The 18,376-nt window shown below is 39.9% G+C and overlaps 1 protein-coding gene across 1 annotated transcript in view; it reads left to right on the top strand.

Moving 5' to 3' along the window:
* Positions 1-2,984: 2,984 nt before the first annotated feature.
* Positions 2,985-18,376, top strand: part of PPP2R2C (protein phosphatase 2 regulatory subunit Bgamma) — a 190,214-nt gene continuing 174,822 nt past the window's right edge. The window contains exons 1-2 of the mRNA XM_066548641.1: positions 2,985-3,122; positions 3,320-3,400. Of these exons, the coding sequence (XP_066404738.1) occupies positions 3,107-3,122; positions 3,320-3,400 (97 nt within the window). The 5' untranslated portion in view covers positions 2,985-3,106. The remainder of the gene's footprint in view (positions 3,123-3,319; positions 3,401-18,376) is intronic.

Below are 18,376 nucleotides of genomic sequence, written 5' to 3'. Positions count from 1 at the left end.
ATATAGTCCAGTCTCCTAAGAAGTTTTTTTGTAAGTAGTTCCACCACTTTCTGCCTATTAAATCATTGTGATATAGAAAGCCAAAACAAATAAAACTTTTTTTTTAAACTTTGATTCTTTAAAAAACATATTCTATAGTATAGATCAACTACATTCCTTAAGTTTTAGTTTGACTAAATCACATGGTTTTAACAAAATTACAATTCTGAAATGATGCAAAATATCATATCAAAGTCCTTGCTCATTTCCAACAGTGCAAAAGTGAAGAACATTACAGGAACGAGGGTAACTGCTCCCACCTTCAAGTTTGGTATGGATTTAGCATTGCTAGATCCCAAACCTAGTTAAACCAGTCATCCCTCTGTGATTGAAGGAAACTATCACAAATAGCCTAGTAGTGTCCATCTGCAGATTTTCATAAAAGTGAAAGATTAATTCATTCTGGACTAGCTGGCTCCTGGGTGCAAATTAAACCATCTCAATATACAAGACACCTGTAAAAAAGGATCACACGATTTATATTGACCTCCTCATTTAGAAAGAAAGAAACATCTACTGGTTTACACACCAAACTTGGTGATTTTTTTAACAAAAAGTTTGTAAATCATTGAAGTCTGGAATGAAAAATACTCTATGTAAATCAGTAATAATGAGTTGAACACAATAAAATGGCCACATTCCATAAAACTTAAATCTAATATGAATAGATTCTCCCAGAACAGGCCCTTTGTTTGCTAATTCATATGGTTTAGAGTTTTATGCAAAAAGAAGAGGCTAAGCACTGGAATGCTAAGATCAGTTTTGTTTTTGATAATACATTGTCATGAAGAGCAATCAAGGTCTATAGGTAATTTTTAGGGGTCATTAGTACAGTATAAGCAGCTGGATGAAGCTTTACTTTAATACAGCTCTACAATACATTTTTTTCCTTAAATCATCAGCATAAACCTGTTCAGTTCCAAGAATACTAGTGCACATCCAGCAAGCATATGGCTTGAGGATATATATACACACACTGTCTAAACAAACTGGTGCTTTTACTTCAGAAGGCATTATTATCTTTGTAATTTAGGTGAAGTTCCTAGGAAAGCTTGAGTATCAGTGTTTTGCTTTGTTTCTAAAAAAACTGGGAATATTTGCTGAATGTTACTCCCATTTTAAACCTATTTCCTTCAGAAACTGTAATGTCCTCCTTATTCTTTCACAGAGGCCACAATGTGCCACTGTCTTGGATGCAATGGAGAAGAATTTAAATATTTAAACAGAATACTTCTATCAGGAACAAGTGAATCAAACTGCCCTCAGTTTACACACCTGAAGGTATCAGGAGGGTGTCTACTTGCTGCAAGAAGGGGAATAGAATTTGCAGGGAGCCCCCGACGAGGGGGAGAGAAAATGATGAGGAGGACTCCATCTTATCAGAAGGCTAATTAATTACTTTATTATACTATATTATTCTATACTATATTACATTACATCTAAACTGAATCTGTTAAGCACTCAACTCTGCACACAACACTCTGAATCTCGTGACTGTCACCCGACAGCCCCGACACACACACGCTTGGCCCTGATAGGCCAAGGAAACAAAACACTGTAACTTTGGTTAAACAATCTCCATATTGCATTCTACTTTTGCACAAACACAGGCACAGCAGGTGATAAGAATATTCTTGGGAAAAATTGTGCCTTGCTTTTCTCTGTGAAGAGAAATGTGGGGGTACAAAGGGGTGAATGTAGGTATGTTAGATGGAATTTATGCCAAAAACAATTCTTCCCTGCCACTTACACACTGTTTCACAAACAGCAAAAAGGTAGATGGAGGAGCCAGCGTAATTGTGCCATGACAGCTGCCTACGTCGATACTTTATCCTCTTGTTGGCTCCGAATCTCCTAGTATGACTTGATTATAGTCTTTCTTCTTTCTTAAGCTTTTCTCATTTGCCTATATGAAGTGTGGCTGCTCTTTTTGACATAAACTGTGCCATACGTGGGCCTCTGACACTGTTACCTTGATAAGACAGAAGCCGTAGGCAGGATGCTGCCAACTACAAGCTAGGCAGTCACAATTGTCTTAAATTAGGTACCAAGAAAGTCACCTGGTGAACAGAGCAATTAGTGTACCTTTATATTTCCCTCCTGACATGTTTTTTGGGTGGAAGTCTCTAAGAATAAAGGCATTTATTAACATATATTTGCTCTAGCTGACTGTTCCAGTGTTTTATAATTTGCCATTTCCCGCTGAAGGCAAAGGTCACTGCACAGAGCCCTTTAGACTTACTTGGTAACAGGTTTGCCTTCTTACTAACCTCTCAGGGATGCGGTAAAGACAGTTTGTGTATCCACAGAGGCTCGTGGTCCAGATGAAAACCACTCTCCAGCCTTGCAGTGCATATACAACCCTACAGTTTATGTGGAATTTGTAGCCTTAATCAGTAAGATAGCCCAAGCGGCCTAGGGACGGTAACAGAACTGAGGTGAATGTTATGGGGCGAATGCAGCCGTGGTGGCAGAAGGGCCACTGGCAGTGGGTGACACTGGCAGTGGGTGACACTGGCCGCGGGTGCCTGGTGTGCGGTGTCCTCCCTCAGGGATGCACGTCCAGGCTTCGGGGTCAGCCGGGATGCGCGCCCTTGCTCTCCAGGCTGCCCGCACCGCAGACACGGGCGGCACCTGACGGGGAGCGCACACGGACACGGGACGGGCAGCAGGGAGGGCTCTCCTGGCCGGGACAGGGCCAGGCTGGGGCACCGCATCCCGCCAAAGCCGCCGTGGCCGGACTCGCCTCAGACCGCGCTGTCGCCCGGCGCTGCCGGGGCTCCCTCGCACCTGCCGGGGCTCCCTCGCACCTGCCGGGCCCGGCGGGGCCGGCGCTGGCGGGCGCAGCGGGTGCTGGCGAGGCGGCGCCGCCTCCACCGGGAGCTCCGGGCGGAGCCTTCCCTCCTTCCCGTCCTCCCTCCCCCGGCTCCCCGAGCACCCCGAGGCAGCGGCGGCTGTCTGCGCCCGCTCGGCTGGGAGAAGGAGGAGGAGGCGCCCGAGCCGCGGGCGCTGGGAGCAAAGCAAAGAACAGTTCAGAGCAGTGGGCGAATTCCGGAGGGCAACACCCATGTCCCACAAACAGGGTATCTGGAACCGCGCTCCTTCCCCCGGCGCTCGCTGTCCCCTCTCATCCCTCCGTTCCCTTCTCAGCCCTCTCCATCACTCCTCCCCGCTCTCTGCTTCTCCTCCTCGCCGCCACTTTCCCTCGTCCCTTCCTCAGCGCCGTGCCCCCGCTGGCCCCGTGCCCGACTGACCGTGCCTTTCCTTCCCTCCTGCCCAGCCGGCGGCCCCCCGGGCGAGAGCGCGGCTGACTGGTGCCTCTACCAGCTCAATGGAGCGGCCGAGTTCGAGGTCTCTGAAGGTGAGTAAGGGATGCTGAGGGGAAGCGTCCCCTCGCCCGCTGTCCCGGCCGGCAGCGTGTGGAGAAACGGGGCTCGCCGCTGGGAGAGACCGTGGCAGCCGCCCCAGCGTGTGCCCAAGGGCAGGTGTGGAGGTGGGCGGGCAAAGGGATATCTGCCGGTGGTTTGTATATCCCAGGCCTTGTGAAAGTGTCTTGGCTGGTTTTGTTTTGGCTTTTTTTTTGTGTGGGAAAAGTTTGCTTTGCATGTAGCAGCTTAGGTGGCATGAGTCCTTTTGACCTTGGCATCAGTGGGTGCTGGTGCAAGGTGGGCTGGAAAGTTTCCTGGCCTTTTCTCACTCCTTAACTTCGAAGAAAGAAGTCACCTGGAAAGTTTTATTTATTAATGTTCTGTGATCAGAAGAACAGTCTTTGGTTGTCAGGGCTGGAAAATCTCTCATACCAACCATACCAAACTGTGTACGGTTTTGAACATGCAGAGTATCTAAATTTAGGTGTGAACCTGTGTTCTCCAGGATGCCAGATGTGTAGTGTGCTGTGCTCATGAGCATCTTCCGGTGGCTGTTGTCTATGAGTTAAGTGGAACTAAGACTTCATCTCAATGTTTTTGGTCTGCTGGAGTTATAGATTTCTAAGAAGAGTGTATTTACCCTTTGTAAATGTTTAAAATGCATCGGAAGCTGAGTTAGACTGAAAAACTTTGCAATACTGGGGAGGGTGGCACACTGCAGTAGATTGGCTTCAGATTCAACATTAAGGAAAACTTGACAACAGGGCAGCACTGGAATATAGGAATTAGATAGATAATAAAATCCCATTCATTTGGGATATTTAATGTTTGTTTTAGTAACATACATTGAAGAGATAAAGCTACAGATCTTATCTTGGGGCAGGCAGAAAGATTATCTGTTTGGTGTCTCTTCAGCTATTATCTGTGATCCTTTGGGATTTGAAGTTTTGTGTCTTGTGTTTTGCTGTTTGGAGAAATTATTTAAACCCCAGTGTACTAATAATAAGCTATAGCTTGACCAAAGTTTTGGACTAAGTTTTTCTTTCCAATTATTCCATGGTGGTTCATATTTTGAGGTGTACTTAAGAATGTGTGTAATTACACACAATTGCATACTAAAGCGTTTATCAAAAGATGTTGTGATTTTTTTTGCCTACGTGATTTTTTTTGGTGAAACTGCATACCAAACCAGATGTGATGACGATAGATGGGGGTGGAAATTATATCCGTGTGAGGGAGTGTAATGAGTGAGTGACAGCATTTCTTAGGCATCACAGAATGCTGAAAATGAGCTTTAGGTTGGCATTTACATTCATTTAAAGATTTGAATGAGTAGAATATGCTTCTTAACCTCATTTGTCTGGGTAAATACCAGTATTTCAGCACTGCTTTGAGATGATAATGTTTTTTCTCAACAGGTGTTTTATTTCTTTGATTTATTGGATCATCTCTTTTCACAGGGCATATTTTTTAAATTATTTTGCTAACCCTGATTTCAGTTCTCTTTAATGCTGCCAATTTTTGGCTTCCCAATTTTAATCCCCAACTTAAATAGGAATCTTACATGTTTTCTCTTTACTCAACATGGAAATATGTGAAAATCTGAGACCGGGAAACAAGCTGAAGCAATGTAATTTGATCACAAAAACCGTAGAATCAAAGTCATCTGCAGGTAGTAAACCCTGTTTATGTTAATATATTGTATATAAATATGACATGTATTTTCCAGAGTACATGCTGGCTATTAATGCCACTTATATCTAGGAACACATAGAGCAATATAATCAGCACACTTTGCAGGAGTGAAAAATAGTTCAAAGAAACTATGGTGGTAAGTGACTTGACCTCTTTCGCTTGACAATGTTTTTTGATAAAGTCCAAACCTTTTCCTTTGGTGAAGTATGTCTCTAAAATAAATTACACAGAGTAGACCGAATCTTTAGTTTTAAATTGATTGTTCCTAAGACTTCCATCACAGACTTTCTTTTCTCTCTTTATCCCAGTTCTTTTTACTTCTCCAAAAGGCCACAACTTGGAATTGCAGCTGCATTGGTTAGCTGCATTGTCCACCTAGCTGATGGACAGAAGGACAAGTTTATTTATATTCAATATTATAGTGTGATTTATATATCTAGATAGATATCTAAGCATTTGCATATTAATGTTATAAGTTCAGCTTGTCTTCTGGGCCTCTCTCACTGCTTTTGCTATTGAATGCTTGCATTGACCTTGTGGTACTCTCTCAGACTTCAGAGTTGTGTTCTGCAACATTTCTGCTTTAGCCTAGGAAATTTTTTTTCCCCAAAAATAGATGTCTTAGATGAAAAACATTCATTTACATAACAGAAAAGAAAAATTGCATATTTCAAATGCAAGGAAAATAGAGCATAGTAAGTGAAATATCACAATCAAAGCCAAGATAATCATGTTTGATTTAGTCTTGCTGCCTTGAAACAGAATCCTATTTCAAATATTACTACTTCTATAATTAACGTCTAAGTGCAAAATATATTTTATTCATGCTAAAAATCTCAAAGCACTTTGCTCACAGTAAGTGCAGCCTCACAAAAGATGTATGAAGAACAATATTAGTGTATCCATTTGCAGGCTTCAAGAATGAAATATAGAAGTTAAGGATGCGATTTTTTTTTATAAGCTGAATGTTAACTATTAAGCAGATAGCAGCATAGGACTTCTGAAAAGTCAAATCTTTTGCTCTGTGTCAAATAATCTACTGGACTGTTAACAGGATTGCTTGATCTAGAGCCTTTGCTTTAAGTTCCAAATCACATTAACTTCTTGCAAACTGTGTTAGTTAAAGCATGTTTGAAATATTTTAGGCTGTGAATTCTAAGCTGGCTTCATGTTATTCTAGATATGAATGATAATATGTTTAATGAAAAGATTCAGTCAAAAATCACATTTTTAGTTTTCACTCTTAAAATTACCTCATTAAAGACTTGAGATTGGTTTACAGTGTAAATTTTCTTTTCATCTATTTTGTAACTTTGTGCTCTTGAGAGGTTGAAAACTCTTTTAGCATCTGTTAGCCTTGTGAATTTCAATGTGAACCTTCCTATTACTTACCTTATGCTGCTGTAACATTCTCTTTCATTTGTGAGTAATTTGAAGTGAGATTTATTGAGAAGACGGGTAATATAGTGTTTTGTTGTGAAAGTACAATTGAACAGTGTGCCTTTTTAAGGAACTAGAAGACTTGTGAACTGATTAATATGAGTTTAATCACTGTCAGGTTTATCTCCAATAGCTTTTTGTTTACTGGAGTTTTCAATCAAAGACAGTAACTCTGGATTTGGTTCAATACTGTCTTTTCCATTATTTCAGCAATAGAAATAGAAAGCAATGTGATTGCACAAGCTTACAACTAAAGTGATGTTCTTGTGAGTCATGTGTTCATTAGCAAGGTCTAATTAAATACGAAGTCTCATCTGTAGATGTTTTCACATCCCAGTCCTTTTGTGGCAGATCCAAATAAGTTATTTTTCCTTAGTCTTTTACAAAAAGGCATGGTAGCAGTCTTTTTCCTAGTGCTTCAGAGTTTGCCAGGATTTCTTTCAAAGGATCTTTACCGTGAATGGATGTTATATTTCCATCTTAGCTGGATGGTGTGCTTTACAGAACTGGGCTTCCAGTTGTCCAGTTTGGAGATCACAGAATCACAGAATATGCCAAGTTGGAAGGAAGGGACCCACAAGGATCACTGAGTCAAACTTCTGGCCCTGCACATCTTCAAGAATCACAGCAACATCTTCAAGAATCACAGTGTGTGCTTGAGAGCACTGTCCAAACAATTCCTGAACTCTGTCAGGCCCTGGAGAGCCTTTTCAAGTGCCCAACCATCATCTGGATGAAGAACCTTTTCCTAATATCCAACTTAAACCTCCCCTGATACAAATTCAGGCCATTCCCTGGGGTCCTGTCAATGTTACCAGGGAGATCTATGTCTGCCCCTGCTCTTTCCCTCATTTGTAACTGCAGTGGGAATTTGTAACTGCAGTGAGGTCTCCCCTCAGTCTCTTCCCCAGGCTGAGCAGAACAAGTGACCTCAGCCACTCCTCACAGAGCTTCCCCTGAAGGCCCTTCACCATCTTCACTGCCCTCCTTTGAAGGCTTTCTAATAGCTTTGTATCTTTCTTACATTGCAGTGCCCAAACTGCCCTCAGGACTCAAGGTGAGGCTGCCCCAGTGCAGAGCAGAGCAGGACAATCCCCTCCCTTGCCTGGCTGGCAATGCTGTGCCTGATGTCCCCAGGACAGGGCTGGCCCTCCTGGCTGCCAGGGCACTGCTGATTCATATCCAGCTTTTTGTTGACCAGGACCCCCAGATCCCTTTCCATGGTGCTGCTTTCCAGCATCTCATTCCCCACTATGTCTGTACATTCAGGGTTGCCCCATCCCAAGTGCAGAATCTGGCACTTCCCCATTTTCCTTTCATATGGTTGGTGATTGCCCAGCCCTCTCATTTGTTGAGGTCCTTCTGCAGGGCCTCCCTGCCTTTGAGGAAGTCAGCAAATCTTCCCAGTTTTGTATCGTCTGCAAACTTGCTCAGTATTGCTTCAGTCCTGCATCCACATCATTTATGAAGATATTGAAGAGCACAGGGACAAGGATGGAGCCCTGTGGAACCCCACTAGTGACAGATCCCCAGCCTGATGTCCCCCATCATGGCCCACCCATGAGCCAGTTGCTCCAGCCATCCCATCATGTGTTGATCCAGCTGTGTGCTGGACATTTTGTGCAAAAGGTTCCTGTGAGAGACAGTATTGAAAGCTTTACTGAAATCCAAAAAGAAGACATAATTGGCTTCCCTTGATCAGCTAAGGGGGTTACTTTATCATAAAAGGAAGTCAGGTTTGCTAAGCAGGACTTCCCTCTCGTGAAACCCTGCTGGCTGTGACTGATGACTGTGAGATGTAGTGAGCTGAACTGTAATTTTTCTGCAGACCACAATTCCGTTTTTATTCAAAGGAAATCAAAATGCTTGGAAGAGATTGATACTCCCCTTGCCTCATCTCAGTGCACATTTACAGAATCACAGTATCAATTAGGTTGGGAAAGACCTCTGAAATTGAGTCCAACCTATGACTAAACACCCCCATGTCACCTGGGACATGGCATGAAGTGCCACGTCCAGTCGTAAACAGCTTAGGATGCTGCCAGTGTGCATACAGTGCTGTAAGGTGTGTCACAGGGCTTGTGTACCCTGATAGCCCCTCTGGTGCCATGTATGTGGAGAGTGCAGGTATTCCAGTCCTACCTCACACACTCCTGTTTATACATTCAGCAAGTCCCTGTATTTCATCCCTTCTTTATTTTGCACTGACTTATATTGGTATTTGGTTGGTTAACTATCACTGATGTCAGAGAGCTGCTGCAGCACAGGGAAAGGGCTTCTGTTTGAAGTGGTGTCATCATAATTTATTCCCATTATAACGTTGAATGTGGTTCTGTAAGACCAGACCTGGTAAATGACTCATTACAAGAAAATGTGGGTATTTGATTACACTTCTAGTTGTTGCTGCACAATCTGACACTAACTTTCAATATGAAAAATTCAACATGATAGGCAAAGAGGAAGGGTTAGGATATGTTGAAATTGTATTTATGATAGCTTTACTCCTAGTGATATTTTGTACAATAGTCCATTTGTGATATTTTAATGTGTGGTTTATACATGGCATGGGTTTTAAAAACCATGAATTCAGATATTTCTGTAGACTATTATAAAAAAGACTGATAATAAAGTACTGGAAAGTACATGTACTTGTTATGAAAAGGAAAAGGTGAGTGACTTATTTACATTTTTATTTGTTGTTTCTTATTTTGGTGTTTTGATTAAGAGCTGGTTTGAATTTATGGAATAAATTAATTTTTTTAAAATACATTAAGATGATTTAATTACAATGATTCATAAAATCCTTGCCTACATAGTGTTTCCATTTGAACTCATTATGAGTGCTAGAATGTGTTTTCTCCTTAGAGTCATTAAATGTCATTTGACCATAAAACAAATACTTGTTAATTATTTTATTTTGCAAATGTCTGACCAAATACATTAGCTCCTGTTCAGTAACCTGAAAAGTGGTATTGTTGTTTGGATTAAGCTTGAAAAACAGACTAAGACTTTTTTTTAACTGGGCTTTCAGATTTTCCTTTTCCAAGGACTTCACACACTTCCCTAACATTCTGTACTTTAATTCTCTGGATCTTAAATGCCATAAGTTGCAGCCTTCATCCTCTCAGTTTCCAGAATGTGGTCTTCACCCAGTTTCCTTTTTGCTTTCTAGTCATAGACTGGCAGACTCATTTAGGTTAAAAATGACCTATAAGATGACTGAGTCCAACCTTTGACCAAACATAACCATGTTAGCTAAACGATAGCACTAAATTCCACATCCAGTCCTTTCCTGAATGCTGGCAGTGACAGCAATGCCACCACTTCTCTGGGCAACCCATACTAATGCTTAACCACTCTTTCAGTGAAAAAATTCTTCTTGATGTCCAGTCTGGACCTGATGTTGTTGAGTTAGGGATGGAAGGAATAACTCTAGTCTTCAGATGGATCAGAAAGCTAACTTTAATGAAAGTAGCAGGTCTTTTCTAATGTGACTTGCTAAGGTGATACTTGATTGGTCTCAAAGTAGAAACATTTCACACTATTGGTGGCTATGAATAGTACACTGTGAAGAACTATAACTATAAACAATGGTTACAGAAAGAGAGATAATAATTGTTTATATTTCTTCTTCTAAGATTCCCAGGCTCAGCCCGGGAGAAATTATCTCTGTTCTTTCTTCAATTGAACTGAGAATCTCCACATGGACCTCCCCTGGTGTCTTGAGGCCATTTCCTCTTGATCTGTCCCTTGTTACCTAGAGGAAGAGACTGGCCCCACCTGGCTACAACCTCCTTTCAGGTAGTTTTTCCTGTTCTCCAGACTAAACAGTACTCAGATACTCCTCCAAGATTTACCATCCAGATGCTTCAGCAGCTCTGTTGCCCTTCTCTGGACTCACTTCAGCACCTCAGTGTCTTCTTGCAGTGAGGGGCCCAGAGCAGGAGACAGAGCCCGAGGTCTGACCTCACCAGTACAGGGCTACACTCTGAGTACAGGGGGTCAGTCACTGCTCTGGTCCTGCTCGCTAGAGGTTTTGTTGATCATCTCCATGATTTCACCAAGAATCCAACACTTTTTATCATTTAATGGTCACTGTACCCAAGATGGCCTCTGACCACCACATCTCTCACCAACCCTGCTCTGCTTGTAAGCAGCCGGTCTAGTGGGGTACTGCTGTCCAGGCTGCCCCTTTGCATACCTGCTTGGATTTTCTGGGTTCTGTTTGTTTTATTTTTCCTTTGTTCTCTGTAACTCTCCCCTCAACAAAGGGAATTGCAGGTGGTTTCAGACTGTTGTGCACTGTGACAAAGATGTCTCTCCTTTCTGTCATTGAAAGTCTGCCATATGCAGCAGGTGCCTGCATAGCAAATCTGAGCTCTTTTCCCTCTCTCTTACTCTTTCCAGGTCCATAAGGCTTTCCATTTTATATGATCCCTTCAGTTCCATCCAAATAACTCCTGGCAGTTTTAGTTTTATCCATGCTTGAATGACAAAAATTTCTTTAGTATTTCAGTTTGCCATATACTTTATGAGGCACTCAGTGGCCTCATATATCTCATGAAAGATGAAATCACACTGTTGTGGGCCTGATGATGCAATTATTAGCAAGTCAAAAATCATATTACCTGGTCCAGAATTTAACAGGGACATCTTTTATGCATCCTCTTCCTCATTAAACACTCAATAATTCAATTCAGGTAATGATTTTCTTATCAATAATTACACTGATGAAGTAAACAGGGATTTCATTTGGGCTGTGAATTTTCCATTTAGAGTAATTTTTTATATTTAAGTCAAACATTGCCATTCAGCTTGAATAGTGATGGACAATTTAGAGAGTATAGAATTGCCTGTGGGTTCCAGCTGAGATACATAAAAATCACCAGGTCTTCACAAAGCCTCCTTTTCAATTATAGGTCAAGTCAGAAATCCAGGGTACCTTTATGGAAGTGAATTTTGTATAGGGGCAGAGAATACCAATTTTCTGATTTTTCCAATTCCAATTTATAAATGTATGCAGAAATTGCCCAAGCTGTCTTGCAGACTGTCTGAAGAGCTGATGCACAGATAAGGCTTTTCTACTGTGCAAGGATTTTTTTATGTATGAACCTGTCAAAGCTGAAAGAAATTTCAAGATCAGATTCTTCTGTTTCAACCCAGAAGCTTAACTTCTGCAAGTATGGATTCAGAAGTCATACTGCAGGCATTACAGTTTGAACTGTAATATTCTCATTGATTGGTTCTTTTCTGTAAAATGCATTTTTTAGTAAAATCCCAAGAGATTGAAAGCAGAAGTCAATATAGTATTTTTCCTTGCATGTTTTTATTGTCTGATGAGAAAATTCCAAAAGTATTTCAAAATTTTCAGGTATTTTCATCTACCTTTTCCTCACAGTATGCTACTTGAACATAAACTAATTCAAAATAATGGGCAGTAGCCCCGAAGTCTTTGTGTGATTGCCTAATGGTAGATAACAAACCCACCAGCAGTGAAAAGATGTTATTTACTAGTCAGATTCTAGATGTTGCCATCTCAGCTGAATTGTCAGGGTTTGGTGATCCAGAAGAGGGAGCTGCCACATAAATTTCTAGCAGTTTTGAACTTAGCAAAGTCTCTTTTAACCCCCCACCATGGATTTTTTTTTTAAATTTTTTAATTTTAAGACTGACTCCAGGGGTTTCTTGTGATGCTTTTTTGGTCACTCAGTTTGTAGTTTGCAGATTTCTAAAGACAGTGTTAGAGACTTACTGCTTTAATTTCCTTCAGTTTTCGGTATCAATTCAGCGTATGCTTTTAAACATTCTGCTTAGCTACCATGCTCAAACCTTTGGTTGACATGATGAATGCAGTCCTTTTTACTTAATCTGCAAAGTCTTTTTAAACATAGATGTTTCTGACTCGCCCACCATGGATTTTTAAGAGATGTTTTCTGTAGCATGCAGGAAGAACTTTGTGATGGCTGGCCTTCCTCATGTGAGACAGAGGTGGCTTCTGAGTCTCTGTAGTATTTTTTTCTGTGTAAGGAGTGGCTCTTCTGTCACAGTAAAAACATACAGCTGGTATTTTGAAAATAGCAATATATATGTGAAATAGCAAAAGCAATGTGCACACTTCAGTGTGCTTCTAATGTGCTTTCTCTTTTTTTTTTTTTCTTTAGCACTGCAGAGCAATTTATAGTGATTCCATCTATAATTTGTGGGTTATAAAACTAAAGAACAATGAGGTACTGGGAGAAAGCATTAAAACACGTACTTATGGACAGGAAGGAGACCAGACTTCCCAAGCACCCTGAGCATATTTTCAAGTGCATGATTTAACCTAAGTTCTGATTATTGGTGGGTGGAACCCTACGTGGCTACTTGTTGTAATGATAGATCTTATCAAAGCTATTGTATTTTCAGATTCATTGTTAGTAATTTTGTGTTAAAAACTGATGCGGTGATGTGACTGTTTCATGAGGTAACTGGAGAAACGGGTGAGACTTTTTGTCAACTGGCTAATATATTCCTTGTGTCTTTTTGGCATTGCAAGCTTAAGAGGATACTCAGTATTTGGAAGCTTGTATTTGTTTCTCGCGAAGAAGAGTGAATACAGCACTGTGTTGATTATATGTTTGTGGGTCCTCATGTTTTATATTTTGTGCAAATTTTCAGGTGCTGGAACATGTTCAGAGAAGGGAAATTAAGCCAATGAATGGTCTGGAGCACAAGGCTTGTGGAGGGTTGCTGAGGGAACAGGGGTTGTTTAGCCTGGGGAAGAGGAGGCTCAGGGTGGACCTTATTGCTCTCTACAGCTACCTGAGAGGAGATTGCAGAGAGGTGGAGATTGGTCTCTTCTGCCACGTAACAAGTGATAGGACAAGCAAAATGGCCTCAAGATGCACCAGAGGATGTTTAGATTGGATACTAGGAAAAATTTTTTTACTGAAAGGGTGATCAGGCATTTGAACAGGCTGCCAGGGAAGTGGTGGAGTCACCATTGCTGAAGATTCCTACATGTGCCACTTCAGGGTGTGGTTTAGTGGAGGACTTGGCAGTGTGGTGTTAGAGGTGGAATGGACGATCTTAAGGGTGTCTTCCAGCCTAAGAGATCCTGTGATTCTATTTCTGGAGATAAGTATAGGATAGTGAAAGACCTTGTGGTTCCAGTGAAGAGTGAGAATGGAGCATTTCCTTTGTTATTGACCTTGAATATTCCTGCATGTGGTAGTATCCTGCTGTTGACTCACTTCATATTTCCAATTAGTAAATCTATAAATATGAATGTTTTCATAGAAGTTACCACTGGATTCCATTCATACATCTATGTGGTATCGTCATGTGGCCTTCAGATTACATATGCAAGCTGCTATGTTAGACAATTTAGACATTACATTGTGAAGTTGTGCACAATATCGGAATGTGCCAACATGAAGAAGTCTGTGGCTTATTTTTAATTATTTTGTAAAATAGTTTTGAAATTTCTATATTTTTTACATGCTCACAGATGTACATACATACACTTTTTTCTTATATCTATGCAAGGTTGATATAAAATCAAAAGAAAATTCTATAAGATCAGTGTAGATGTGTTTGACTTTTCCTCCAGGAAGCTTTAGAATAGGTACATAAATAAATACTGGTTTTTTTACACACATGATATTTTGCCCATGGCTATTACAGTTGAAATATATAATATTTAAAAATATTTGTATGTTCAAAAAACCGATGGCCTTTTTGTAAGTTTTAAAGTCTTCCATCAAATACAGGTTTTTTCAGAATGCATACATTTCTCAGATGTTCTGGTTATGTTTATTCGTAAGCACATTTTATAGTGGCTCATGTCACAGTGAATAGAGTTGACAGTTGGGCTGATTGCAGGAATATGCAAAATGTTAACCTCATAAATCTTTCTCCACCTATTGTATTGTGTAATTTTTACAAAATATGCAGAAGAATGGTGTAAGAGACAGTTCCATTATTTTAGTTGGGACCATTTTGGTATTGCAGTTAATGCTGATGTATTCAATTCAAAGACAATTATGTCTAGACACTAACAGAGGCTGTTGATTTGACATTCTATTCATAGAGGGCACATGTCATTCAAAAGTGAGTTCTAAAACTATTCAGCATGGCTGCATTGTTAGTGATGGGCCTTTCCACTTCACATGACTACTATAACTAATTACTATATTTAGTGATCTTGAGATCCTGAAATGAAAATCACCCACAGTTTCTTTGGGAGATACAAATTATATTAATATTCTTTCTCTTTATACCCAGAATAAACTTCTGTGTTATGACTAGACTCAAAGATGCAAAGTAGAAGTGTTATCCTTGCAAGACTTGATGGTTTCTTGTTAAATCTGACTTTACTCAGTAATCTTCATGATCTTTGACATTTTTAATACAGGCTAGTTTTTGTCAATATATGGTTTTGTTTGTTAGGTAACTCTTATTTTTTAAGTTTCTCTGGTAGGTTCTTGTGTTAACATTGTAAACTCTGCTTTGAAATTGATTGTTTATTGTGGAAATACCCCATGCTTCAGATTGCATTTATTTGCAAGAAGCATGAACTTGGTGTCTTTGTAATGGTATACAAAGTAGATGTAATAATTTTAAAGTAAGAAGAATTCTTATTTTTCATGCACTACATCTTAAAATTGTGTTTTTTTTTTTTTCCTTGAGCTTTTCATGCAGTTTTTTTTTTTCTTAATCTTGACAGGCTGTTAATTTCAGTGTGTGCTGATTCCTCTATTCTAAACTAAGGCATCTATATTTCAGTTTGATTGCTTTTTCTGGGTTTAGTTTTTTCTCCCTAAGAATACTTGCCCTAGTGGAATGTCCACCTTTCCTAAGTGAAAGCTAGAGAGACCTTGAGAGTCTGCTGAGTGCATTGAGAGTGTAGCTGTGCATTGGTGTTTCTTCAGAAAGGTGATACCATCCCTCCATGCCTGATTTTATGTTGCTTTTTGATTTCTCCCTCTCCTCATGCTCCTCCAAATTAATCAAAAATCTTTCTTAAAGCACGATACCTGTGTTGACCTCTGGAAGTAGCAAGTGGTCTGATGATTTTAGAGGCATAATTGTTCAATGGTAATTCCAGAAATGCACAGAGCTTTGTTGAAGGACTTGACTTCCCTTTTCTTGATGATGTCAAATCATAAAATGTATCCATGGGGACATAGTAAATAGAATATTTTGTGTCAAGAAAACAGACCTCAAAGTTTAAGCTTCTTGATTCTACTATGAGACAAATCACCTCTGCTAGAGAACATCTCTAGAAGCAGTAAGAAGATGTCTCTCTGTTTTCCCCACTATGCTGAGGTGAGTCTCTAGAGCAGCTTGTGACCTATATTACACATCAAGTGTTGGACTTGTGTAGTCATTGCTGCAAGTTCAGAAAGTACCCAGAGCAAAGCCTGTGCTGGCTGGGGCTGGGCAATGCTGACCTGGGCAGTACTGACCCCTTGCACTTGCTAAGATCACTCACTTAAAAGCTCCAAAGCACGTAACAGCTGTGTATCTCTCTCTCTTTCTCTCTCTCTATGTATCCTCTCATCAAATGGTTGAAAGAAAACATGTATTCATACCCTGTGGTTAAAAAGCTGAATAACTGAAGGAGGATTGCAAACCCCAAATTTTCAGTGACATCATCCCATATTACTGTTTCTCTAGGTACCCTGCCACATTTGACTGCCAGGTTTTATGTGTCTTATTTTACTTTTTGTGTATGCAATGTGAGTGATTGGAGCTCTGTAGTTCTCCAGAGCTGTGTTGTTTCATTGGCAAGAATACTGAAGCGTGTAACCATTCACGCAGATTCCTTTTCCACCAGCAAATGCTTACCTATGTAAATGTAACATTTGAGTTCAGATGCGAGCACAAGTCAAGAAATTCAAAGATATAGTTCCCACAGCAACCATAATTCAGCCTTGTTGCTGTGAAAGCACAAAAGCTCACACCAAATACCATGCAGAATACTGCATGCATGCAAGTTTATGAGACATAGTTGCTGGGAGAGCCATAAATTTTAATTTCTAGAGGTATTTACATTCACATTTTTTATCTCTTAGAATTAAAATCTGTATTTTTTGAAACAGTGCAGAAATGAAGAAATGGAATAGAGGCCATTTGGATTAGTGTTTCTTTTTGCTTTCTTGTAATGTACAATTGATTACTTTACTATCTTTGTCTTTCTGTTGACTTTTATTTTTAAGGGAGTAATGTTGAATATGAAACATAATCTGGTCTACTTCCTTATCTAACTCTATTTTTTATCTTTGTTTACCCCTATTACTAAACCTGCAGCTAATGGGGTCTACTTGTTTGCCTACCAAGGATAAATAAATCAGATATTTATCTGCATGTAGTCATGCATCTTGCTATTCAGCTTCATCTGTCACTTAAGGCTCCATTATAAAATATCCCAAAGCATATGGAAAATATTTATTTTCAATATCTTATAGGGTACTTTCTGTTTCTTTGTTTGCCAGCTAAGTCTGCTAATTTGGTCATCTTAGACATGTTTAGTTATTACCACTAACTAAAGTGAAGAGGTGGAAGAGTACTTGTTTTGAATTTATATTTTTATTGAGAAAAATGTAAATATTTTTATTGAGGAAAATGTGAATATTTCAATTATAGTACTTAATGAGCACAACAAATGTTTGTAAATAATATCTACAGGATTTCCAGAAGCTGGTTGGCTGAAATATCTGTATGAACTTTCTTAGCCTTTCAGATATGGCCAGTGGAGAGAGAGACCATGATGTTTGAATACTGGTATATTAAGTCCCATTCCCATGGGTGATTATTATATCTGTAAGCTGGATTGAGTATTCATGATTATTTTAAAAAAAATTACCTTTGACTGTGGCATATGCTAATACCTCATAATTTATTTGGAATAAAATCACTGTATCTCACCAGTCATTTCAAATAAAAGGTAAAAAAGGAAATGACACAAGTTAAAGAAGATTCATAGTAAGAGTTTCTCTTCAGTAAACTACAAAAAAATTAATTTAGACTTCATCTAGTTTCTACCACACTGATTTTTCTCAGCCCTCCATCACATCTTAGCCTGCTATATGAGCCTTTTTATGGACAGTCTGGGCAGAGCTGAAAGGCTGATAGGATGTGAAAATGTTCTCCTTGGGAAATCTTTGGATCCTGCCCTTCCCAGATTGTTAGGCAATCTGCTCTAGGAAGCCTGTTTTGACAGTGCCTGTTATCTCTGCTCAGCAGAGTCCTATAGGGACCATCCCTGCCTACCTCAAAGCCAGGGTTAGGGGAATTCACTCTGCAGCCCAGCGCCTTCCCAAAGCTTTATTGTTCTGTTTCATTGTGTTCAAAAGGAACTGTGCATTGTACTGTACATGTGTCTAAAATAGTTTGTGTATATGAAATGCAGGTTTTCTTGTGTAAGAATTTATAATCTGAAATTTGAACTCCATCTGAAAATTAAAACATTCATGATGGCTCAACGATTTCTTACTAGGTAAATGCATGAAGATGAATTAAATTTTGGCTGCCATCTGATCAAGAGTTGGTCTAGTCTTTCCACAGTGACTTCACTGTGTCTGAATTCTATGAAATGAGGAAGGGGACTGAGAGTTGTGAACCATGGCAATTCTTCAAGGACCAGGTAATGTCCTGGTGTTTCAGTGGAGTCCTGGATAAAACTTGATTCATAAGGCTCTATGTCCTGCTGAAACAAGAAGATGAATACTCTGGATATAGGTTTTGGGTAAGAACTGTGTTGTGATCGTAAGCTTCCATCAACACCCTTACAACATTTCTTTTCCCAATGTATATAGGTAATATTTTGGGGCTTCTCTGTAGTGTGAATA

This window comes from Molothrus aeneus, chromosome 4 (genome assembly GCF_037042795.1).
Source record: "Molothrus aeneus isolate 106 chromosome 4, BPBGC_Maene_1.0, whole genome shotgun sequence".
NCBI classification, from domain to species: Eukaryota; Metazoa; Chordata; class Aves; order Passeriformes; family Icteridae; genus Molothrus; species Molothrus aeneus.
This window is presented reverse-complemented; position numbering and strand designations above follow the sequence as displayed.